Here is a 27,536-nt window from a genome sequence, read left to right as displayed (position 1 = left end):
GACCACAGCCCATTTGAAGCTCCATTCTCAATGATGCCCGCCAGGAGTACAAAAATGGTTAGTTATAGTTCTGATCCCTTTCTTGTACCGAGGAAGATTGGCAAGTAGGGTAAAGAGATGCACATAATGAAGGTGGCAGAGATAAGCATTTGAGTGCAATATTCTTAACTTTGTAGGTATTTAATAAATATTTGTTAAGTAACACAGTGGATAGAGTTCCAGACCTGGAGTCAGGGGTCCTGGGTTCAAATACAGCCTCAGATACTTCCTTTCTGTGTAACCTGGGCAAGCCACTTAACCCCAATTGCCTAGCCTTTGCTGTTCTTCTGTCTTAGAACTGATACTTAGAAGGTAAGGGTTTTTTTGTTTTTAAATCAAGCAACCAATATTTATTAAATAATTTATTGCCTTAATAGCAGAGAGAGAGAGAGAGAAGTGAGAAAGAACTCAGCAGCAGTGATTGATACAAGAGGATGCAGATTACCCCTACTGATAAAGCCTCAGACTTTGTTCAAATTAGAGAGGCTAAAAAAAGATTGTTTGGTGAAAGGAAAGACAAAGATGGACAAGAAATGGACAAGTGTGGTCATAGCAGCAGTCTGCATTTATTAGAACTACAGAAAAGTTCTTGTTTTTTTGCCCATCACCAAGACTTTCATGATATACTATTTGTGACATGATACGTTTTTTTGTAAAACATGATACACAAAGCCATTTTAGTATGGTTAAAAAAAAAAAGAAGAACTCTTTTATTACAATTTACTATAATTTTATAAGTCAATTTAGTATTTTAACCTAATTTTATTTTAATGGTGATTTGGGCCAAGAATATAGCAAAATAACAATCTCAAAAATAAAATATACATATCCAGTTTTGTGCATTTCTAAACATAGAAATTATATCTGAAAACTCACAGGTAAACATGAGTTCCCAAACGAGTGTGCTTAAGAAGCTAAAAAATGTCTTTGACTCTATTTTTTAAAATATTTGAGTAGCATGTTTATATGTAATGCTTTAAAGCTCATTGAATTTTAAAGATAATGCTGTTATTTAGAAAATAATGTGTGATCTTTTATTTTCAAAATATTTTCAGGAAACTATAATCTGGAATCTTCATTCTATCTGAACAAGTAGCCTAGTGGCATTTAATACCTTGAAAAAAATTTCAAACCTAATTAAATGAACTGTTTTATATAATATTTTTAAAAATATATTGTTTTCTTACAAGAAGTTATTTATATTATCAGATCCTTCCTGTGCATTTCCTAAGAATATTTCAAAGCAAAATCTTCAGTAGGTTAGATGAAACCAGCCTAGGCAACTTAAGTCAGTTTAAAGGCTTTTTCATTGGAAATATCTTGGGCCTCCCAAAAAGATCAAAAATTTTGTTTAAGCTCTGTATTGGGCTGGGTTGGGTGAAGGATGGGAAGAGAGGCTGCTACACAATAATTTGAAAGTCAAAAATCAGTTTGTCCAGAATGATATCTATTATTCCATTACAAAGTCTAATATAGATATACTTTAAAAATAAATCAACCAGAAAATACTCTAACCATATCATATATAATGCTAAGGAAAAAATAATATACACTGACTCTATTTTGGTTTGAGTGTACATACTTAGGATTTTAATAATTTCTGAATACTTTGGTTTGTGAATACTTTTAACAAACTCAGACAGAAAAGGTCATCCATGAAAAATAGTTTTGTTCTCAAGTTTAAAAAAAGTTGCTGCTGTCTTCTAGGTGTAAAGCACCAAGATTCACAGAATTCTTTCTTGGCATTTTTGAATGCGCCTACCTCTGCTCTGGATCAATTTGAAGTAAGTGTAAAATCATTTGAATTACTTTTCCTCTTATTTATATCTCCATATTATTTTGAAAATTTTTTAAGCTTGTATAAAATCTTATCAGTCAACAAGCATTTATTAAGCATTTACTCTATGCCAAGCACTGTGCTAAACACTGTGGGGATACAAAAAAGAAAATAATGGACGTTATTATTGTTTTAATTCCATCATACATTAACACCTTGGAACTGTGCAATGAAAAAAGAAAAAATAGAAAGGAATATGTTTTGGTAGAAAGTCCTACTGTAATTTTATGTAAGTAACATTTCTCTTAGAACTGAGTGAGTATATTTAATGGGGGAAAAAATCTGAATTTGAGAGCCATTTATTATATCTAAAAGTTATATTGGTTATTGTTAGTACTTCCTCCAGTTTAATTTTATTTTTAATAATTTTTGTAATCATTGATCATGTTTGGGGCATAATATATAAATTATTTAATTACTTTGTGGCAGAGGAAAAAGCACCATTCTTTAGATGTAATGAAAAGGGTTTACAAATTTCTTGAGTAATAAAAGGTATAGTATCTACTTTGTTCATTTATTTCCTTGAATTTAATGCCATTTACCATTTTATTTAATTGTTATAGAAGGTTGGAGTTATTATTTCTTTTTATTAAATTGCTTCATACATTTTTTTTTCTATTTCTTTATTGCTGTATTCGTTAAATAGGATTCCTTTTCTTCTTCCTCATCTTCACTGATTGATTTTTTGGATGACGTAAGTCTTTCATCTTCAAACAATGCATCCCTTGGTAAAAGAGATCAGTGAATTGATTTGGAGAATCTATAAATTAATGCAGTCAATTTAAGAAATTATAGAATAAATTATGGGTAAACAATATTACTACATTTTCTTATACCAAAAGTAAAGAAATATATTATGCAAAATATTTTGATTATCAGAGGATTTGTCATTTTCCCTTCATTCTGGTCCCCTTAGGTAATCTCAGATCTGAAATACTGATTTAATTTTGTCACCATTACTTAACATTTTTATGATATATGGTAACTGCTATTTTCACTTCTTCCTTTTCTTTCCTGTACATAATCATAAATTTCTTTGTATTCTCTTCCCAAAACATTTTCTAAATTTTGTTTTGTTGTTTATAACTACTGATTTTAAAAACCTTATTAAATTCTGGTAACTGGCACAAAGACAAAATTTTAGTTTACCAGTACAAGTTCTCTTTTAACATAGAAACTGATTTTGAAGTATTTTTAATCAATACATGTATATAGATGTAAATTGACTGCATTATTATTTTCTTCTTGAATTAAACTTATAGATTTAGATAATTCCCATCAAATATTCTCCATTCATCCTTTTTACATAATTTCTTCTCATATGAAATCTCTAAAATTCATATTAAGTCATATAATCCTTAATATAAAGAAACGTTTTATCATGTTGAAAATGCCATACTTCCAAAAATGTAAGGAGGGTTGGGGGAGCACTGAGTTTATACCATATCAAACATAGATTCTTTTTACCTGAAAAAAAAAATGTTAATATTATGCTTTAGCAGGGGTCTAAATGTGTTCTTAAGATTATGTAACACATTTTAGTTTTGCAAAATAGATATTAAGTACATGATAATTAATGCATGTTAATTTGGTTATATTTTAATAATAACATCTTTTTATTATTAAACAACAGAAAGTCTGGCTGCCGTGGTATGTTTAAAGTAGTTATGTAAAATTTCACATTTTTGTTTAGAAAGTTTTATATTATTTTGATGTTGAAGAATAATTTTGGTTTCCACTAAAAATATTATGTAAAGATAGTATATTTACAAAAAGTATTGCTTGATCTCTTAAATTATAGAAGTTATTACAAATATCATTCATATTCAAAAGTATATGGAGAGAGAGAGAGAGAGAGTGTGTGTGTGTGTGTGTGTGTGTGTGTGTGTGTGTGTGTGTGTGTGTGTGTGTGTGTTTATTTGGCTTGGAACAAATTTAAAGTATTAAGCATTGGCCTTTCTAGGAATTCACTATCCTTAGTCTCTCTATAGTCTCTTTTCATCTTTAATGTTTAGGATGATAGTTCTTCCTCTCAGTTGACCTTTTTGTTCTACTTTCTAGATTAAGCTGTTTTCTTTAATTTAGGATGTGGTACATTCCATTTGTCTTCTGATAGAAATCATTTTTTGATAGCTATCTATACTCCACTAGTTTGGCATGTATTCTCTCTAGGTTCTGTCCATAGGAAATATCTGACTAAATTTCCTTTCTTTTATGAGCACTTAGCTTCTTACCATTTCCCTGAGCTGAATTACCCATATGCATAAGTACCCTTGGATTCTGTTCCACCTTATTCTCTTTTTCTTACTACTTCTGCCTCTGCTCTTAAGGCTTTTCTTGTGTTTCCTTTAGCTTGCACATATATATGGTACCCCCTCACTTCCATCCAATAGTCTTTCTAGTTTTCTGTGTGACACCACATTATTAGTCTTCTTTGCTAAAAATACTATCTTCCACCAAAATGGGTTCATCATATTCTTTTCTCAGGGAATTTCAACACATACACTACTATGTTAAAAGATCATTGCTATCAGCAACATCATCCTACCTTACAAATTTTAGGATATTCAGGGCTTCTCTTTACTTTCTGCTCTACATAAACCTCTGGCCTTCATTGAGGTGGGGAGGGGGAGCTGTCACCATTGTCGTTATTAAAAAATGATGATGGTCGAGATTAAAAGGGAGAATAGTATTTTAATAAAAGCCATGCTGATAGAGATAAAAATCATTAGACCATGCACCTGTAAGTATTCAAACTGCCACCTCAGCCATTTTACCTTTCGTATCTTCGCGCGCCCAGGTAGCTAAAGAGCAAGTTCAAAGTCACTTCCCAATATTTAAAACCGTCCCTCACCTTGAAGATGTAATCCAAAACAGGAAACCCATTGGGGATCACGGGAAATGTAGTTCCAAGTATCCCAAGTGATTTTAAATAACACACCATGCAGTTCACATTGACATTATTGTATAAAGTTTTTATACATTATAGTTAATACTTTTAATTTCTTAAGTAACACTATTTTAAGTGTTACAGACCAGTCAGGTTTTCTGGGAAATAGGTACATTTAAACATTGTTCCTATTTTTATGTAGCTACCATTCTGTCCATACATAAGTTTTTACAGATAAAAATATACCCTTTTTCTAGGTAATAGAGGTAATATCTCCACTATAATAGATCATAGCCTATTCCTTTTCATCCCATGTGATTCTTAGCCATGACATTGCATAAATCTTTCATAGAGGACCTATGCAATGTGTATTAGAGGTCTTTCTAACAGATTGACTTTAAATTCTGGTTAATTCCTCTTCTCTCCCAAATTTTCATTCAACTTGGAATCTTTCAAAATAAAAACCAGAAGAAAAAAACCTTTTCTTTGATTGGTCTAGTAGATCAAGAGGAGGAAAAATGTTGCGTGTAGTTCTTGTTTAATTAAAGTATAGACCACAATTTTTAGTTAATATATTTTCCTTTTCAGGTTTAATGTTTGATGGCTTTCCTCATTTTGAACTGGCTATCTTTAATGAGAGGGGAAAACTATATTTCTCTCTCAAAGACAGAAGCAAACAAAAAATTGAGTTGGGTTCTATGCTGACGGGGCACGACAGGATGGGACTAAAAGAGAGGAAGGAATAATTTAGGTTTTTGGATAATTTAGGTGTAGGTCTTTGGAAGTTCTCTGTGTTGTCTACTGTTCTAAATAACTAATTCATGCCAGAGTAGGAAATGCCCAATTTTCTTCTTGCTTTAATAGTGGCTAAGAATCACAGAAGCAGAGATGGTGGTAAAAGCTGTGAGTCCAGATGTTTATAAAAAGTTGATCTGGACTTAAATCTATAGGAATAATAATGACTCTGAAATAACAACAACAACAACAACAAAAACTAGTGGAAGGTTGCATATAGAATTGGACTGCCTAGCTAGTAAGAATTGCCATTTGCACTTTGGTCATTCTGAATAACTTATGCTTTTTCTGCTTTTTGATCCTAGTGTCTTCAAAGCTTCTCTCATATACATCTAACTGTATATGTTGCCACATATTCTTGTGCACAAGTAATGTTGTCTCTGGAAAACATGCCCAAGTTTATGTGTGATCCATATGTGCTCTCTCCAACCAATCACAATTGGCTTTGTGAATAGCACCAGGAAAAGAATTGCACCTCAATAAAATTGAAAAAGAAGTCCCATTTGTCTCTAACACCCTTTAATTTTCATCTCTTCCTAAGAACCTTCAGTTATATAGTATATCTCTTCTTCCTTCCCTCAACATTCCCACTAAGACATTGTGGCTAAGGATACCACAATAAGCCTCCTTGGTATGTTTCCTTGATAATATAAATGAATTCATATTCATAGAATTTTAAGTAGTATAAATGTTCTATAAGCAAGAAGACCATGTAATTATTGCTAATGTCTTGTTTACATACTGTTAAACAGAACAGCATCATCCTTTTCTTTCCCTTCACCTTCAACCATACCTTCAGTACAGCTTTCCATTAGTTTTTATATTTCTGAAGATTATCATATGCAATTTGGTTAGTCAATAAGTTTGGCTTAACTATACCTGCAGTAATTAAATTGTTGATTGATGAGCTAAATGCACTGAACCATGTTGGAAATACTGTGGTAAACCATTTATTTTTGTAATTTATTTATTAAACTTCTAGAATCCATTAACTAATTCTCAAAAATTAACCAAATTATGTGTATGTATCAAAAGTACTTCTAGCCTTAAAGTGCTGCTGGAAGGAACCTCATAGATACTAAATATATGTTTTAAATGTTACAGTTGCATATGAGGACAGAACACTGGTTTCTGTCATCTGGCATGCTACTAATTTAGATGTTTATATAAAACCATATATTTTGTGGTTTACTGTAATTATCCCATCAGGGGAAAGTGTAAATATAAAAATAAATGTCTGGGATTCAGCCGCTTATGCCTGGAGGCAGCATATGCTTCCTGAAGATGAGCGTCTTTATTGTAGCTGATTCATTATCATTTTTAGTTCTAAGTAGTGTCTAATTTAGATTTAGGTTATAATGTAGGTATCTAGGAAAATGTGACATTATTTTCAAAGCTGTTTGAAATAAAAGATTTCAGGTTATTGTAGTAAAGATAGATATACATTGAGCCTTTCACAGTTCTTTCATCTGATTGTTAGCATGCATTTTAGGAAGAGCCATTTGGTCGTGGAATAGATTTTATTTCTTTATTTGAAAATATCTTAGACTTACAGAGATTGAACCTAAAAGTTTGATCTCATTACCTTCTTGCCTTTTATCTGGGGATAAACAATAGAGTAAACTTGACATAATTGGGGAAAGGACTTCAGGAGCATTCAGGAGACTTGGATGTTCTAATTTTGGATTCCTATCAACTTATCATATAATTTTGTATAAATCACTTTAATTTCTCCCTCCATGCCTTAGTCAAAGTCTTCATCTATAAAATGGAAAGATGGAAATAATCATTGCCCTATACCCTCCCTTCACTCCCCCTCTCCTCCAACCCCATGATTATTGTAAAAATCAACTAGAAAAACATTTTGAAAAAAGTTGAAAGTGTGATGCAAATGCTAGACTTTGTAAGATCATGTTAGTGGATATTGGGGTGACTATATATTACAAATCGGATAATATTTCAAGAAATTGGTACCATTGTTTATGAGTATCCAGGTTGGAGAAATATCCTTGAAATACTGGTATTGCTTACTAATAATTCTTTAGCTGTAACACAGATGTCAAAGAATCATCTTTGGAAAGGGTTAGTTAAGCAACCAAATTAAAACAATTAATTGTCCTTCTTTCAGTGGGAATCAGTTTAACACTCAAATGTCAACTATATCTAAATCAAAAAGACTTTGTTCCACTCACCATCAACATGGAGTTTGAAGAAGTTGTATGGTGTGTGATGATATTTTATGAGTCTTCTTGTGTATGCATAGTCCAGTGTAGAACCTTGCTGTCTCCTACCAGCTTAGTCTGTCAAACTACTTGTTTTTTTTTTGCAGTGTTTTTTCCACATGCTCGTTTTCCCAGAAAATTGTCTGACAAATGTGTGGTTTTGTTCTGTCATAAAATGTGACTCTCTCTCTCTCTCTCTCTCTCTCTCTCTCTCTCTCTCTCTCTCTCTCTCTCTCTGTATGTATATATATATATTTATATATTTGTAGGCATATATCATTTGCCTGCTAACATAAGAATTTTTAAGTATAATTGTTTGTGAGAGTTTTTGTAACATATTTTCCTCCTTTCTCTGTTGAAGCGCTCTCCATCCTGTATTCCAGCTAGCAAAGGCAGACGTGTAAGAGATCGTTGTACTTTCTCCACTGCACCGTTTACTCCCCTCATTCCCTTCTTTTTTGCCTGTGGTTGCAGAACATTCTATGCTGCCTTTTTTGCAATGTTTTATTTATATTACTGCATGTCTTGTGCTGCCCTTGCTGCTGCTGCTGCTGCTGCTGTTATTGCTGTGCTTTATTTTATTTTATTGCTTTGAACTCAAAGCTTTAGGAATGTTCACATGATAGTGTTTCTTTGACCAAACTATCAAGCTAATAAAGGTTTTAATTTCATTTGAGGTTGATTTAAAAGGAAAGTAGCACTAAAATTTTATTTCAAAATTAGGCAAATAGAAAAATGTTCAACTAGCACAGTCAGATTTGTAAATTTGTAAATTTGTAAATTCTTAGAGATGCCCAAATTTAGAAAATTTTCATAGAATATGATATATTTGCTCAGAAATATGTTTCTCATCTTCTCTGCTAAGCAGAATTATCAATAAAATTATATATTTTCTGAGGATTATATTAAAATGGTTTCCTATAAAATTCACACATTTCCATAGTGCAGAAATTTTTGATAAAAAGAGATAAATGAGAGACTATATTAAAACAGATTTCCATGGAGAGAAACAAAAGTTAGATTGTTGTATCTCAATGACAATTATTCACAACCTATACTGATTTGTAACTGGTTACTTAAGAAAGTTGCAACTTCACAGTTGCTAGTATAAAAAAAATCAATACTCTTTTTAACTATATCAAGGGAATCTATGGATAAAATAATTCCAGATATCACTCAAGGTTTGGAGTTAAAACTAGTTTCTGTTTGAACATACTGCACACCTGGACAAATCATATAACTTTTTTGGGTCTCATCTTTAAAATGAGAAGGTTGATAAAGAATATTATCTCATAGTTTGGTTAACACTAGCATTTCATTCTCATTTTCAGATTATACAATGGATCTTAAAACACTTTAAAAGGTGTTAGACCTAGGACTTTTGTTTCCTAGTCTTTTGACCACTAAGTACAATATTCTAGCCACATTATGCTACTTCTAGGAAGAAAAACAAAAAGACTAATAATATAAATACATTGTTCTCATGTGTAAAAGAATAGAAATTATGCTTAAGAAACAATTTATCAGATTAGTTATAATTTTTGTTTAATTTACTTCTAGTGTAATCACAAAACTAAACATTCAGGAAGAATTTATTTTATAGTTAGTTTACTATTTGTATTCCTACTAAGTAGTTCCTTCTATATTTGATCATTATGTGTTTGGAAGCCTTAGTTATCAAGATCACAGCTATAAATCCAAAAGGAAAATAACTACTACAAATCCTATTTACTTTGCTGCCAAGGCATAGCTTGAAGGAGCCCTTAGCCAAAACCAATTAACTTAGAAATGTAGTTTTCCTTTAAAAAAGACTTCTCATTGTTTATCTAGTTCTTCTTGGAAACCTAGAATACATCATTAACTATTAACAGTAGATTGGGTGAAGTGGGTATATGGATAAGGCTGTTGCTACAAACTATAGAAAAGTTACAACTAACAGAAAATACTGGCCAGTGCTAGAAAATGGCCAAATTGATCAGTAGTCTAGCTGTATATAGTGCAGGAATATATTTGTTTGCATAGTACAATAATGACTGCTTATATTAATGACGAGTATCAAATGGTTAAAGTGTCTTAATACTATGCTTATTGCAGTGCAAAAATTTTAATTATGTGTACTTTTTAGATATTTTTAAATGGTTTAAATTTTAAACTTGAAGCCTTTGAGGGGAAAATCATTTATATAAATCCCCTCATTGTTTGACCATCCCAAATAAATTCAGGTATTGTCATATAAGTCAAGTCAGCTAGCATTTATTAAGCATCTTCCAAATGTACCTCCTCCAAAAAAGACCAAAAAAAAGTACCTGCTCTCAAGCCACTCATAGTCTAAGGGAGTATTTATAGTATTCTTTCTAATACAATTTTATGCATCCTGTTACTGCAGTAACATTTAATTCTTTATTGCATTCTATTCATAACATATATTTGGGCTATAATTATTTTTATATATCCTGAAAGTATTGTGGCATTTTAAAACTAGGTCCTTTTAAAGTTAGGATGAGTAAAGATATAAAATGTACAGATTTCCATCTTGGCAAAATGTTAACAAAAACCTTATAACACACTTTCAGGAAATTCATTCTAGCCTTTACCAGTCATTTATTTCATATGTGCTTTAAATGAGCAGAATTTGTGGCTTAGTGGATTGAGAGTCAGACTCAGAGATGGGAGGTCCTGGGTTCAAATGTGGCCTCAGACACTGCCTAGCTGTGTGACCCTGGGCAAGTCACTTGACCCCCATTGCCTAGCCCTTACCACTCTTCTGCCTTGGAACCAATACACAGTATTTTTAAGGGCTTTAAATAAATAAATAAATGAGCAGAATTTCCAGCGAGCATTTATGAAGATTATCTGTCAGTGAAGCAGTGAGTTTATAAAAAGAACAATTCCACCCCACAGTAGTTCTTAAGCCTCTTGTGACTTCCCTTTCAGTTCCACTCTTCTTTTAGACTTTACTTTGATTCTACTCTCAGCTCCACTATAATATGATTTAACAATATTTTTGACCCAGATCATTTCTGTTTATATTCGTTTCCTTTCTCTAAATCACCCTTATGGTATTAAAGTTTTCAAAACATAAGAAAATACTTCTCATTTGAGGAACTAGGAAGTCAAGTCAATATATTCATTCTCCCTGAACTTCCTCACAAAACAATCTCCATATAAATTAGATCATATTTTTAAACTTCAAACATTTACAATAAAGTACATGATTTTGCTTTTTAATCACACAGGATAAATATTAGTAATTCTATGTTCAATTTGCATTCACAAAGAAAAGCTAAGTAACTTCTTTTAAGAATTTTAAGAATTTATCTTTTGAGTATGTTCCTTTAGATCAGTGGTTCCCAAACTTTTTTGGCCTACCGCCCCCTTTCCAGAAAAAATATTACTTAGCCCCCTGGAAATTAATTTTTTAAAAATTTTAATAGCAGTTAATAGGAAAAATAAATGCACCTGTGGCCATCACCGCCTCCCCCCCACCCCGGATCGCTGCAGCACCCACCGGGGGTGATGGCACCCACTTTGGGAATCACTGCTTTAGATTGTGGGTAGGAGGAAAAAAGGTGATTATCTTTGTTGTTGTCTTAAAACATTCAGAAATTAGAGTATATGTTAAAACAACTTTCTATGAAGAGAAACAAAAGTTAGACTGTTTGATCTCACTGGCAATTATTCTAACCTAAACTTATTTGTAACTTTGATTATTTAAGAAAGTTACAGCTATATCAAAAGATGTATTATTAAAAATAATTTCAGATATCACTGAAGCTTTTGGATTAAAACTAGCTTCTGGCATATTTGAGCTTTTTAAACATGATGATTACTTTTCCAAAATTCAAAATTAAAGATATGAAAAATTGATGTATTGAAAAAGGAGCTTTGTCTTAAACTGTCAATTAAACATTTTGTAAACGTAATATGTATTAAAAATAATTGTAGCATATGAAAATAGATGAAAAAGCTTTATTTTTGTTAAAGGCAGTGAGCATTATGCAGTAAAATATATCAGAATATTGGTTTAAAAAATGCTTAAAATTAGGTTTCTACAAATAGAAAAAGCTAAATATTCCAGATGAGTGTCTTTGATTATATGTATTATTTATGAAAAAGTTAGTCTATATAATTTGAGGAATCTTTAATGTTTGTTATTTAAAAATCAGATAATGATTTAAGTATTTTTAAATATTTTAAGTATATTAGTATTTTATTTATCTTAAATATTACAGTATATTGTTTATTAAGTATTTAATATTTTAAGTATATTTTACTGCTGTATTCTTAAATTCTGAGAATCAGTAAATGAAAACTCCTAATAAACAAGAAGAATTTGGTGAATTCCTAAGTGATTATTACTCAATAGCAAAAACACAGTATAATCAATTTTTAGATTGATTAAATCAACTTAATGAAATCCCACTGGGGCCTCTTCTAATGCCCTCAGTAACTTAGTTACTGAATTCTAAAAATTCTAAAAATTTCAAAATGTCTATTTATTTTTCTGATTAACTTTAATTAATTAATTAGTTTCTTAATTTGACATCATTATTTATTTCAACTATCATAAAGTAGAAATATCCATACTCATTTTTTGTCGTTCCCTTTTATTCTCAGAAAATAACTATTTCCCCTTACAAAAAAAATTAAAAATAAGCTTGAACTTTGTTTGATCTGTATTGACTTTGCCTTATATAAAATTTAAAACTGTATTTAGTCTTTAATATTACTATAACATAGTGTTGATGTAATCATTTTAATAGTTTTGACATTGTTACATTAGAAGTTCATTTCATATCAAATATGAATCTATCTTTATTGATTTTTGTCACTTTTATGGATCAAAAATAGTTGGTAGACAAATGTTTTCAGAGCATGTTTATACTCACAAAGCAGTAACATGTATAGACATGACATTTTTATTTTTTAAACTATAGGTCTTCAGAAAAGAGTTGCTGATGTATATTTTCATTAATTAAATTGCAATGATTTTTCCCCCTTTCCCTAAGTTCTCACTCTCACAAAGACTGATTTTTAATGTATTAATTGTAGCTGTAGTGTCATCATACCAGAGGGACTACTTGAATAGCAAAGATTAGAGTGGTAATATTTCACTTTCTTAGGCACCCTTTAAAAATTAGCTTCTATACTAATGTTTTAATCTTCATTCTACTTCAAATATAGACTTGTGCAAATCACTAACCTCTTTGGCCCTCAGTTCTTCTGCAGATGAGAGAACCAACTTGCCCTAGAACCATTCCCACTCTAGTGATATGGTCCTTTAATTCTGATGTTACTTCATACATTTATGAAAAGGGAGACGTCTACCTCAAAATTACTGGTATTATCGAGGATATAGTTTTTCAGCATTGATTAGCTACACTTTTTACTTTTACCACTTTTTCAGATTTTCCTATAGGATAATTGAGAGTTTAAATGATTTGTCCAGATTCACATACCTCTTTTTTATAAGAAGAGAGTCTTAAATCCAGGTCTTCCTGGTTTCCAAGCCAACTCTCTATCCAGGATGCTATATTATGATATTTTAAAAAAAAATTTCAAAAACCCTCTTATCCACTACATCACTTAGCTGCCTCAGTAATAACAAGGTTAACAATACTTGTAGATTCTGCCTGACAGTGTTGTGGTAAAATTTAAATGAAATGTTAAAAAGCATTTTATAAATTTTAACATGCTTATAGAAGTGACTACTATTCTTATAGCCACATTCTTTGCTAAAATCTTGTTATCCAGGATGTCCAAAAAATTTTTTGACTCTCTGTAATGTGCTTAGAACATTCCCATAATTTCCCATTAAATGAAGTTTGTCTTGCATTATTTTTCCTTTGTGGAGCCATGCTGACTTTTAATTATCTATTCTTCCCCTTCTAAACTCTCATAAACTATCTGTATCCTAAGATTTTATTAATTTCAACCTCATTGATATGTAGTTTCCAAATTCATCTATTTTCCCTTTTTGGAAAATTAGCACGTATGTCCTTCCTGACCCCTACTGTACTTCTCCCACACTCCATTATCTTTTTTTTTTCCCCCAAAACCCCTTAACCTTCTGTCTTGGAGTTAATACTGTGTATTGGCTCCAAGGTAGAAGAGTGGTAAGGGCTAGGCAATGGGGGTTAAGTGACTTGCCCAGGGTCACACAGCTAGAAGTGTCTGAGGCCAGATTTGAACCTAAGACCTCCCGTCTCTAAGCCTGGCTCTCAATCCACTGAGCCGCCCAAATGCCCACTCCAGTATCTTTTAAAGATCACTGATAGTGGCTTACTGCAGAGGTAAAGGAAAGCTGACTACTGAGTTCCATAATCCACAGGAGGAGCTTATAAACCCATACAAATTTTTTAAAGACAGAGAAAATATAAGAAACCAAGGATGATTTGCCAACTCTGATTATCTTAAAATATAGCTCATCTTAACCTAATGGCTTGAACTCATGAAAGGAAGCAGGATACTTCCTACTTAGGTTTCTACTTTCTAGTAAGCATTTTTGTTTTGTTCTTCACAGTCCAAGGATCATTCTTCTTGAATGGGGAAACAGATACAAAAGAACTAAATTGTTCTGCCTTTTTACCATCATCATGTATTTTCGATATCCCATCTACCTAAGTAGCATTCCCATCCTTTCTTTAATTCTCTTCCTCCAATGTTACCTAAGAAAACTTTTGGGTTGTCTTGTGGAGTGATTGCCAGCCTCAACCTACCTGGTATTCCTTGCACTAGTATTACAAGAGTGAAATACTCTTTCTAAGAATTCACCATTAGTTACTTATTATTTTCATAAATGTATGAAGTAACATCAGAATTAAAGGACCATATCACTAGAGTGGGAATGGTTCTAGGGCAAGTTGGTTCTCTCATCTGACAGAAGAACTGAGGGCCAAAGAGGTTAGTGATTTGCACAAGTCTATATTTCTTCTATCTTCTATATCTGTCTATCTTCTATATCTATATTTGCACAAGTCTATATTTCTTCTATCTTCTATATCTGTCTTTTAAAAATCTGTGTCAGTTTATGAGCTGCTTTTGTGTCTCATTGGTTTCTGTAGTCAGCTCCCATCTTTTCAGAATCTCATGCTTAAGTTTCCCATCTCTCTTTGGCCTTCTTTCAAGCCAACTCAAGAATCATTTATTAAATGTCTGTTAGGAGCACTGTGTTGAGGACTGGGGATACAAAGAAAGGACAAAAAAAATCCCTTTTTCTCAAGAAAGTCTAATGGAGGTGGCATGCCAAAAACCTTGTACCAGCAAGATACATCTAGTATAAATTAAGTATATTCTCAGAGGGAAGTAACTAGAAAAAATGAAAAAAAATTCTTACAGAAAGTAAGACTTTAATTGAAACTTGAGAGAGACCAAGAGACAGAATTGAAGAGAAACAATATTCTAGGCCTTTGAAAATACCCAGAGTCTAGAGATAGAATGTCTTATGTGAAAAACAGTAAGGAAGCCAGCCACTGGATTGTATAGTACATGGGGGTGTAAGGTATAAGAAGAATGAAGGACTTTAAAACTCAAACACATGATTTTAGATTGATCCTGGAAGTAATGGTAAGCCATTGGAGTTGATTAAATAGGGAGATGACATGGTCAGACCTGTAATTTGTGAAGATTTTTTGACATTTGAGTGGAAAATGGACTAGAATTGGGGAATCTAATGGACGCAAGAGGATCAACCAGAAAGCTATAGTAATAGACAAGAAATGAAGTTACGAGGACCTTTTGGTCCAAGATCATAGGATAGTGTTAAAATAGGAAGAAAAGTCATAAGACTCATGAAAACAAGTTTGTTTGTTTTTTTTAACAAAGTAAGATATCAAGCAGGCCTATTTACTAATCAGGTTACTACAGAAAAATAGTAGTTCCCATATAGGAAGAAAAATATCAAGGAAATTTCATATCACTATCATCATACCTTCATGGTTGGTTGTGATGTTTTTCCAACTCATAATCTCTTTTTATCTTTCTAATCAGGTAAGTTGTTGTAAATTCCCATCAAAATATTATTGAATTTATGATAGTATTCTAATGCTCCTTTTATAATGTTTTTAAAATAATACACTTCCACTGCCATATTCTATTCACAAGTCATATTCCCAACAAATTTTAGTAATACCTATGAGGCTTAATTTACCTTTTTGTATCAAAATCTCTTGTTTACTTTGTTTTTTAACCATAGTCTATGTATATGTAGGTATCTGAGGCCATGTGTATTATTCCTTCACCTCTTTTTGAATATTGGCTCCTGGTGAATTCCTGAGTTTTCTGACTGATTCTTCCTGTTTCTTATCTCTTAGTTGCTGTGGTATTTCTTAAAAAGAAATAAAATATTTTTGGTATTCCACCATTTTCAGCTTAATAATTACAAAAACTATAAAATTGTCACTCCCTCTCAGAATTTCAAAGGGTACCTCAAAAGTGACTAATCCAACCTATTCCTGGCTTTCAACAACACCTTCAACAAGTAGTCACCCATTCTTTGTTTGAACACTATACAAGAGAGCAACACATAGCCATGAAAATCATTCCATTTCACTTTTGGATAGTTCTAGTTATAAGGAAGTTTTTCTTTAGGTCAGACTAAATTTACCCATCTGGTCCTTTCTCCATTAGTTTTTTTTTTTAAATGAGAACAAACAGAACAAGTCAAATTCCAAATTCCAATTCAACATGATAGTCCTTCAGATACATGTACATACATAACCATCACATTTCCTCTCCTCCTCCCCCGCCCATAAGGCTTCTCTTTTATTTTTAAATATTTTTCTATGGTTACATGATTAATTTTCTCTCTCCTCTCTCCCCCCTTGTCCTTTCCCCCTCCCAGAGTTCACAAGTAATTCCACTGGGTTTTACATGTGTTATCACTTGATATCTATTTCCACATTACTCATTTTTGTAATAAAGTAATATTTTAAAACCAAAACCCCAAATCATATACTCATATAAACAGATGATAAATCATATGTTTTTCTTCTGCGTTTCTACTCCCACAGTTCTTTCTCTTGATGTGAATAGCATTCTTTCCAAGACTTTTCTTTTAAAGACTAAACATCCTCATTTCTTTCAGTTGGTCTTTATATAGTGTGTATTTGATGCCCTTCACCATCTTCAATTCCTCAATTTGATATTCTCAATAGCTTATCAGTATCTTTCCTAAAATTTGGTGTCCAGAACCAAACCCAGTATTCTAGATGTCATCTGACCATGACAAAGACTATTGGAGCTGTCACCTCCCCCCAAGTCCTAGATAACTATGCCTCTCTTAAAAGCATAAGATTCCATAATGTTTCTAGGCTGCCATATCACCTTGTAGACTCATTGAATTTTGAGTACCTCTAAAACCCCTTAATTTTTCCCTTATGTAGTAACTGTCTAATCACATCTTGTATTTGGGAAGTTGATATTTTTGAATGCAGGTATAAGACATTACTACAAAACTGACTGTGATGAAATTTCTCTTTATTAGATTTGGCCCATAATTCTATTTTCAATCCATGTTTTCCACCAAGAAAATCCCTTTAATAATTATAAAGTTTTCCTATATGGCCCATCCTTAATAAATGTATGGTCCAGAAAAAAGCTATTATGTTTAGGATCATATTCCAGTTCTTCATTTTTCTGAAAGCTGTTTGATAAATGAATTAAGAAGCATTTATTAAATGTACTATGTATAAAAATAAGAAAGAGTTGCAATCTCTGTCTTCAAGGAGTTTACATTCTAATAGGCTTAGATACTGCCTTATTAGGATGGTGATCAGGAAAGGGGTTTTAATTTGAGAATTAACAAGAGTGATATGGTGCTGATGATGATTATAGTTCTCAGAGCAAGAAATTAAAAGATTAAGAGCAAGTACATAGGCATGAGGAGGAAAACCAGCCAAAATGGAAATGAAGATGAACACATGGTCCAAGGGAACTAAACCATAAGCTACATGGCTTGGTTCATCTCCTACTTGGTCTGTAGAGGTCCATTTGAAAGGTAGGGCAGAAAGAAAAAATGATTGGGTCAAAGAAGTGTGATTCCCAAAAGTTTAGAGCTAAGCCACTTAGCTACTTCCAGACTTGGTCTCTTAAGGTTCGATTTGAAAGAGTGTAGCAGCAGTGGCTTAATATTATTCATTATATTGAATTGAATATATGCATCATAAAGCATGTAGTTAGGGAATGAGAAAATTAGCTTTCAGAATTGGGAAGCTGAATGGTTTCCAAATTCATTAATTTAAACAGGCTTTGATTAAGCAATTGTTATGTGAATTGCACTGTACTAGTTCATGGGAAAAATATTGAGGAAAAAAAATATGGCTTGTGTCTTTAAAAAGTTTCATTGTGGGGGTAACTGGGTAGGCCCAGTAGATTGAGAACCAGGCCTAGAAATGGGAGGTCTTGGGTTCAAATCTGGCCTTGGACACTTCCTACCTGTGTGACCCTGGGCAAGTCACTTAACCCCCATTGCCTAGCCCTTACCACTCTTCTGCCTTAGAACCAATACACAGTATTGATTCTAAGGTAGATGCTATGGTTTAAAAAAAAAGTTTCATTGTAATTGGGAAAACAAGACATATATTAGTAATAACTGGAGAATTTAAACAGATAAAACACAGCTAAGTAACAAGACAAGGGAAGTTAATGTAAATTGACAATGGGGATGTATTGTTATAGAAGATGATTATCAAATAGTATTTTAAAGGAAGCAATATACTTACATTGGTGAAAAAGAGATAAAACAGCAGTAAGAAGACCAGCCTACCACATAGTACAAAATAATGTAAGTAGAGAAAAAAGGAAAATCTGGAGAATGATCAGGAAGTAGAGGGAAGATAGTTTGTAAAGGAGCTCCAAGCAGAACCAGAAGAACATTATACACAGAGACTGATACACTGTGGCACAATCGAATGTAATGGACTTCTATACTAGCAGCAATTCACTAATCCAGGACAATTCTGAGGGACTTCTGAGAAAAAAACACTATTCACATCCAGAGAAAGAACTGTGGGAGCAGAAACACAGAAGAAAAACAACTGCTTGTAGACTCTAAACGATCACTTTAGTACAAATATCAATAATATGGAAATAGGTCTGGATCAATGACACATGTAAAACCCAGTAGAATTGCGCCTTGGCTATGGGAGGAGGATGGAAGGAGGGGAGGGAATGAACATGAATCATGTAACCGTGGAACAATGTTCTTAATTAATCAATTAAATAAAATTTAAAAAAATAAAGAAGCTCCAAGTTTTCTATTAAGGAATTGATCCAGTAAATGATAGGAAGATGTAGTTTCTTAAATATATCTTCATACTTCAGTATTTGAACAAATAGTGATTTATTTGCATTATCTTTTTTTTCTCTGACATGAATTGCAGCTCTTGAATAATTTGTTAAGTTTTTGAGAATTGTCAGACCCAAAAAAGTCATCACTTGGGACTTATCCAATATTGAGCCTCTTTGAAATTTGCTAGGCTAGTCTTTTGATAATAGACATGCATCATGATTAGGCCTGCACCCAAAGCCTTTTCCATTTGGGATAGGACTTGATAGAGTTCATGTTTAATGTAGAGTGCCTTTAACAATTCAGGATCACCTCTACATCATGATGTGATATCAGAGTAGGACTTTAGTAAAGGTCTTCAAAGGTCTTCACAATTTGGTCCAATTATTTTGAATTATTGTAACTTTCTAGGATGTTAGGCACATCATACTTCAATAGAAATAATCAAAATTAATTTCAAAGCTCATATTTAAGTTATTCACACTATTGAGTGTCCTTGTGTAGATAAATCAAGCATTGCCTGTATATTATGCTTTCCACACAACATGTACCAGAATTCAAAAAAAGATTCCAGACATAAATTGAGTTATATGGCCAGGATTGTTTTCAGCCAAAGACAGCCCAAGGCATGAATTGAACAAGTTTATAAATCTCAAGTATAACTTTTTGCTTTAGACTTCATTAATCACATTTACTGCATTTATCATTTAATCCTGCATCATTTAATTTTCATTCTTTTAGGTTCTAGATAATAGGCTTTTATCATTATAAGAGACTAGGCTAAAATTCATCTTTATTTTGAAAACATGTAATTTGGGGGTTTTAAGTTTATTCCTGATAAATTGAAAAAATTTACTAAGCCATAAAAGTCATAATATTAATTTAGGGTTCTATACAGCATTCTTGTCAGTTGCTAAAGTTCCTAAATTATACTTTTGCTACCAGTGGCAACAATTCTGCTACTACAAAATGAAAACAGTTTGAACCATGAGAAATAAAGCTTTTGTTGGGTTTCTATCAGTTCTGTTTAAGATGTAGTACAGTATCCAACTTTGAGTGCATTTTTATTACATATTTTGCATTTGTTCATGAGCTGAATTCCTTTAGATGCCAGCAAAAATTCTGTGTGTGATATCCCTGTAGAACATGCAGTAGCAATGCTGAGACTAAGAAATCAGTGGTACTAGTTGGGGAAGGGTCACCTGCTCAACTGGTGTACTTCATATGCTTATTTATTATAGACTTAAAGTTATGGTTATATATTCTGAAACATCCCTAGTAATATTAAAATTATAGTTTTGTTGTCATTTTTTGAGAAACACTATCATGATCATGACTTAATATTGCTAAGAGAAGTGAATTGTTAAAAGTGACTTCTTGGGTTTTTTTTTCCTTGACTTGTTTTCCTAGATTGATTCAGTTGAGAACTTTACGTTGTCTAACCCTCCTTCACGGGATGAGGAGGTCAAGTCTCACCTCCAGTCAAGGTCCAGGTCTCCTTCCACAGCTAGTGACATTGAACCAATTGAGGTACCTCTCTGGAGCTATTCTGCTCCCTGACCTTTAACTTGTGACCAGAAACAGTAAATCAATCCCATTACCAAAAAGAGTTAAATTCATCTGCTTATTTTACCTATGCTTTATAACACAGCAGAGACATTTACACTACTATAGTATAATACAGTTTACCAGTAGTATAGATAGTTGAGAAAAATCAAATAAGATAATTGTCTCTGAAGACAGACCCTCCCAAATCAGCTAATTTTAAACTATCTTAACCGTGGTTAGCAATATTATATGTGAGAGGGTAACAAATTGAGGAAATAATTAAGTAGGAACATTGGACTATCAAATACCAGTGCTATCATTGTCATACAATTCTTACACTTTTATTTAACTTTTAAAATTTTAACCCAAATCCAATCATGTATATAATCAAAAGTCTTTTAAAATGCAATTATCAAGTCATTCATAGCTATAAAGTACTCAATTCTGACTAGATCACTCAACCAGTGTGAATCTGGTTTTTGCCCCCTTGTTCTAATAATGCAGCAAACACAGCTGTGGTAGTACATAATGTGACCAGAAGATTTCATTCAGCCAGCCAGTTGACTCTCCTCAATTAAAATAAGTTCTTCAATAAGTTGTTGTTTTTTAAAGCACAAATGACACCTTTGTTCATGTCATTGAAACTGAAAGTTGCATTTATCACTTGCTTAACTTAATCCTCTCCTGTCATCTCTTATTAATTCAAGCTGGATTTTATTCTGTATTTCCAGGGTTGGGTTTAGGGTTCTAGTAAGGACAGAGAGTAAATTTGGGAAGTCATAAAATAAATATTGTAGCCCTATTATATAACCTTATGAAGATTTTGTGAAACTTTTATGAAACAATTCAGTGTCTCCATTATTTGGGTTATAATGTTAGCATATTTTTTAATTAGTGTTTTACTTATTTCTATAATAAATGTAGTGTCCCATATTAAGCTTTTTATATGTTAAATTCTGATCTAGGTTCAGAATATTTCCCCAGAGAATTTCTAGGTAAAACCAGTTGAATCTAAATTGAAACTAATTCCAGAATAGAAGGTGTTAAATAAGCTTGAAGAGATCCACAATTACATTTTTTCAGCCTACAAATATACTCAACAATTACAGTGGCAAAGAAATGTGATTTTTTTCCTTAAGAATTTAATATTCTCTCTAGCTAGCCTCAACCTCTTATAAGCATTACCCATTTCCCTCTCTTAGCTTCCTTGTAAAATTGCACCATCCAACTCAGAGGCCCTGGCTCAAAATCTCTTGACTTTCATGTCTGCCTTTTAATAATCAGTCTATATTTCAAACACCCTGTCTCCCTGACCCCAAGTAGCATACAAGAACATCATTAGCTCCTTCTGTTCAAGGAGATTACTTACCCCACAGCTAACAAACAAGTCTTGCGTTTTCTATAACTGAATAATGAAGAGGTATAGATGATAACTAACTCATATAATCTTAAAGACCCAATAATATATTGATCTAACTCCTCTGCTTGTTAAGAACTTTCCCATTACTATATTAATTCCTTTACCAAATGTCAAGTAATTATTTCTCATTCTAGTAAGTTTTTAGCTTATATTTATCTTTACACACATTGCTAAACCTGTGGAAATCATTGTTTATGTGTAAGTCTAATATTTACATGCCTCAGTTTAGAATAGGAATGCTTAACCCTTTTTTTGTGTCCTGGACCCCTTTGGCAGTTGATCTGGTGAAACCTATGGATCCCTTCTCAGAATCATGTTTTTAAAAGCATAGGATTACAAAGGAAATTATATTGAAATAGTTATTAAAATATTTTTAAGTTCATTAGTTCTAGGTTAATAAGAATCTTTGATTTAGAGACTTATTAATGAAATGTCAGTTAATTGCTTTAGATGCGTGTCTGTTAAGTTTTTTTAATTATTAAAGAATATATATAGCCAAATCAAAACTAAAAATTACTTATCTTCCAGACTACATTAGATGGCCTTTCAGTTTTATTTTGTGGCTTTTCTTTTGCAAGTAGTTTTTCCTTGTATTTCTAGATTTAAGCAAGTTTTCCTTAGTGAACAAATTTATTTATGTAAATATATTTATTAATTGAAGCATTATTCAGTTTTCATCATACTAACTAGTGTGAAGTTTGCCTTGCCTGAAGTTTTTTAGCTTTGTTTACTTTGGTTTAATTTAGTGATGTTCAAAATGGATGCACTATCTCAGGACATTTATATGCTTTTTTTTCTCTTGAATTCAGATTACAGACCACCCTCCACGTTCAACTCACACACCAACAATGAGATCTGCATATATTGGTTCTGGCATCTCTGCACCAAAGGTAGTCTTTTCATAAACTTTTCACTTTCCTAAAAGTGGGAACAGATTTCTTCTAATGTGTAGAGTTACTATGATTTTTGCTGCTGGTCTCCCTACAGTTCTGCATAGTAATGCTAATAACAAACCTGTTCACACTATCCTTTTGAAGCAAAACAGTTTACACACATATTCAAAAGTGGTAGGAGGGGGCAGCTGGGTAACTCGTGGAATGAGAGTCAGGCCTAGAGATGGGAGGTCCTAGGTTCAAATCTGACCTCAGACACTTCCCAGCTGTGTGACCCTGGGCAAGTCACTTGACCCCCATTGCCTAGCCCTTACCACTCTTCTGCCTTGGAGCCAATACACAGTATTGACTCCAAGACGGAAGGTAAAGGTTTAAAAAAAAAAAAGTGGTAGGAAAGAATGGATTAAGAGTTATTTATCACCTGGGTTTTTTTAAATCATTGTTTTAAAGTGCCTTAGATCTCCACACATTATCATAGAGAATGATGCTGGTTTAAGAATGCTTGAGCCTATGTTAATAAACACTGGTAGCAGTAAGAGGATTTGCTTTTCACTGAAAAGCTGTGGTAGATTATTCTTTTTTCATTTTATTCAGTATGGCTTTGGTTGACTGCTTAATATAAGGGAAAGAGGGGGCCTTGGCCATTTCAAATGCCTATAAATTCTATGATATATTCAAAGGGAATAGATTAAAAATAAAAATCCCATAAAGTGTATATATTTATTAGGAGTAGAATCATGATTACAAATTTTAAAGTTCTTTAAGAGGGAATGAGGAGAATCTGGGAGGACTTCCGGTTAAGATGGCGGCAGAGTAAGGAGCAGCTGCTCGATCTCTCCTGACCGAACCACACAGAACCCCTCAAGGGGAAATAAAAACGAGTCCAGAGGAACGAAGGAACCCCACAACAGGGAGCAGCATTGAAGGTACGCAGAATCGGGGCATTTCCACACTTTAAAGGGGTGAAACAGTTCACACTAAAACACGAGAGGAAGAAGCCCCTCCCCCACCCCCCACACCGCACAAGCCGGTAAACAGGACTGGGGCAACCAGATAATCACTGGCAGCCCCTGAGCCCATACCTGTGCGCTGCAAGACGAGGGACCCCAGGTGGCTGGGACTCTCCCTGAGCGCCCACGTGGGTGAAGGCACCGCCTCCGGCCAGGACAAAGGCCCCTAAAACTCGGCCTTTCCCAAGCACTGAAGGCATCGCCTCAGGGGCGAATAAAGATCTCCAGCCCACAGACTTTCACTACCTTCTGCGGGGGTGAAGGCAGGGCCCTAAGACCAGCAGCGCAGGCAAAGGCAGTGCCCTAGGCTTGAATAACGATCTCCAGCCCAGGCTTGGACCTCCAGTGAGGACCCAGTGCAGACCTGAGCTTGGCTGTGGAAGCAGCCCCAAAGACTGCTGAAGGAACCTCGGGCAGAGGGGCAGACCGGGAACTACCAGGAGGCTTGACCTCGAGGACAAGGAGACCGGAGGCCCCCCCCCCCCAAGCTTGCAAGGCCCAGGCAGACCCGGAGTGCAAAGACAAAGCGGAAAAGGGGCGGGGCTAACAATGGCCAGCAATAAGGAAATCCAGAAGAAAAAGACCATCAAGAGACACTCTGGAACACTGGACAACTTCTACACAGAGAAAATCCAGACAACAGAGGAGGGAAAACAAAAATCCAAACCTCCCCAAAAAAATGAAAGCTGGCCACAAGTTATGGAAGAGTTTAAAAATGAAATGCTAAGGAAGATGGAAGAAATCTGGCAAGAAAATAACAGTTTAAAAGGCAGAATTTCGCAATTGGAAAGTGAGACAAGACAACTGAAGACCAAAAATGACCAGATCGAAAAGGAAAACCAGTCCTTAAAGGCTAGAATCGAACATTTAGAAACCAATGATCTCTCAAGACAACAAGAACAAATAAAACAAAGTCAAAAGACTGATAAAATAGAAGGAAACATGAAATATCTCAAGGAGAGAGTGACAGACCAAGAAAACCGGTCTAGAAGAGATAACTTGAGAATCATTGGTATTCCAGAAAAGGCAGAAATTAATAAAAACATGGACTCCATACTCAAAGAAATTATTCAGCAAAATTGCCCTGAAGTTCTACAACAAGAGGGCAATATAGACATTGAAAGGATCCATAGAACACCCTCTAAACTGGACCCAGAAAAGTCAACACCCAGAAATATTATAGCGAAATTGAAGAGCTTTCGAGTCAAAGAAAAAATCTTACAAGAAGCCAGAAAGAGACAATTCAAATATCAAGGAGCACCAATAAGGATCACACAGGATCTGGCAGCCTCAACACTAAAAGAACGCAAGGCTTGGAATACAATATTCAGAAAGGCAAGAGAGCTGGGCCTGCAACCACGGATCAACTACCCAGCGAAACTAACCATATACTTTCAGGGGAAAGTATGGGCATTCAACAAAATTGAAGAATTCCAAGTTTTTGCACAAAAGAGACCGGGACTAATTGGAAAGTTTGACACTCAAACACAGATATCAAGAGAAAGATGATGAAAAGGTAAATAAGAAACAGAGGGAAAAGAAAGAAAACTCATAGTCTTTTAAGCTTGACTCTTTAAGGGCATAAATAAGATCTAAGTATCTGTATTACTAGGTGGAGAAATGCTATGTATAATTCTCTGTAGTGAACTCTATACACTATTATAATATTCACTATTATAGCAACCAGAAGAATAATGCATAGGGAGAGGACAGGATACTAAATGGTCTAAGATGACATGGGGGGTGGGAAAGAGGGGAGGAAGAGTAGGGGACACCAAGAAAAATCCGAGTAAATAAGAAAAATAAGATATTCTATTACACACAAAGAGGGCATGGGAAGGGGAGGGGATAAATACTACCATAAGAAGGAGAGGAAGAGAGCATTAAGAGGTAATAATCAAACCTTACTCTCAGTATAACCAACCCGGAGAAGGAAGAGTAGCTTTATTATCCATCTGGATAAAAAACTCCATCTAACCCTACTGAGAAAGTCAGAAGGGATAAACCAAAGGGAGCAGGGGAGTGGGGAGGCCAAAAAGGGAGGAAAGAAGAAGGGGGAGGGAATTCATTCGGTCTTTAAAAAAAAAACAAAAATAAGGGAACAACAAGGGAGGGGACAGAAAGGGAAGTCAATCAAGGGAGGGGATAAGGGATACTGGCTGAAAGCAAACCACTGGTGTAAAAAGAAAATAGTGCAATAAGAAGGAGTGGGTCTAGGGGAGGATACAAAAAATGTCAGTGAATACACAACTAACAATTGTAACTCTGAATGTGAACGGGATGAACTCACTCATAAAACGGAAGCAAATAGCAGAGTGGTTCAGAAACCAAAATCCTACCATAGGTTGTCTACAAGAAACACATATGAGGCGGGTAGACACACACAAGTTCAAGGTTAAGGGTATGAGCAAAATCTTTTGGGCATCAAATGAGAAAAAGAAGGCAGGAGTGGCTATCATGATCTCTGACAAAGCCAAAGTAAAAATAGGTATGATTAAAAAAGACAGGGAAGGTCATTACATCCTGATTAAAGGCAGTATAAACAATGAGGAAATAACACTGCTCAATATATATGCACCAAGTGGTATAGCATCCAAATTCTTAAAGGAGAAACTGGCAGAGCTCAAGAAGGAAATAGATAGTAAAACCATAATGGTGGGAGATCTAAATATTCCTCTCTCAGATCTAGATAAATCAAACCAAAAAATAAATAAGAAAGAGGTAAGAGAGATAAATGAAGTCCTAGAAAAATTAGATCTAATTGATATGTGGAGAAAAATAAATAGGGACAAAAAGGAATACACCTTCTTTTCAGCTGCACATGGTACATTTACAAAGATTGACCATGTAATAGGGCATAGAATCATGGCAAACAAATGCAAAAGAGCAGATATAATAAATGTAACCTTCTCAGATCATAATGCGATAAAAATAATAATCAGTAAGGGCACCTGGACAGGCAAGTCAAAAACCAATTGGAAATTAAACAATATGATTCTTCAAAACCAAATTGTCAAAGAAGAAATCATAGAAACAATCAACAATTTCATTGAAGAGAATGACAATGATGAGACATCCTACCAAACTATGTGGGATGCAGCCAAGGCAGTACTCAGGGGGAAATTTATATCCTTGAGTGCATATATTAACAAATTAAGGAGGGCAGAGATTAACGAATTGGGCATGCAACTCAAAAAATTAGAAAGCGAACAAATAAAAAACCCCCAGATGAAAACTAAATTAGAAATACTAAAAATTAAGGGAGAAATTAATAAAATCGAAAGTAAAAGAACTATTGAATTAATAAATAAGACTAGAAGCTGGTACTTTGAAAAAACAGATAAAATAGACAAAGTACTAGTCAATCTAATAAGAAAAAGGAAAGAAGAAAATCAAATTGACAGTATAAGAGATGAAAAGGGAGACCTCACCTCTAATGAAGGGGAAATTAAGGCAATCATTAAGAACTATTTCGCCCAATTATATGGCAACAAATATAACAATTTAGGAGATATGGATGAATATTTACAAAAATATAAACTGCCTAGATTAACAGCAGAAGAAATAGAATACCTAAATAATCCCATATCAGAAA

At 33.7% G+C, this 27,536-nt stretch overlaps 1 protein-coding gene across 1 annotated transcript in view; it reads left to right on the top strand.

Annotated features, from left to right (window-relative positions):
- Window positions 1-27,536, top strand: part of LOC123247970 (serine/threonine-protein kinase MRCK alpha-like) — a 426,637-nt gene that overhangs the window by 353,323 nt on the left and 45,778 nt on the right. Inside the window, exons 21-25 of the mRNA XM_044677091.1 lie at window positions 1,747-1,823; window positions 2,523-2,570; window positions 8,145-8,183; window positions 20,481-20,600; window positions 22,848-22,928. Coding sequence (XP_044533026.1) covers window positions 1,747-1,823; window positions 2,523-2,570; window positions 8,145-8,183; window positions 20,481-20,600; window positions 22,848-22,928 — 365 coding nt within the window. The remainder of the gene's footprint in view (window positions 1-1,746; window positions 1,824-2,522; window positions 2,571-8,144; window positions 8,184-20,480; window positions 20,601-22,847; window positions 22,929-27,536) is intronic.

This window comes from Gracilinanus agilis, chromosome 4 (genome assembly GCF_016433145.1).
Source record: "Gracilinanus agilis isolate LMUSP501 chromosome 4, AgileGrace, whole genome shotgun sequence".
In the NCBI taxonomy this organism is placed as follows: domain Eukaryota; kingdom Metazoa; phylum Chordata; class Mammalia; order Didelphimorphia; family Didelphidae; genus Gracilinanus; species Gracilinanus agilis.
This window is presented reverse-complemented; position numbering and strand designations above follow the sequence as displayed.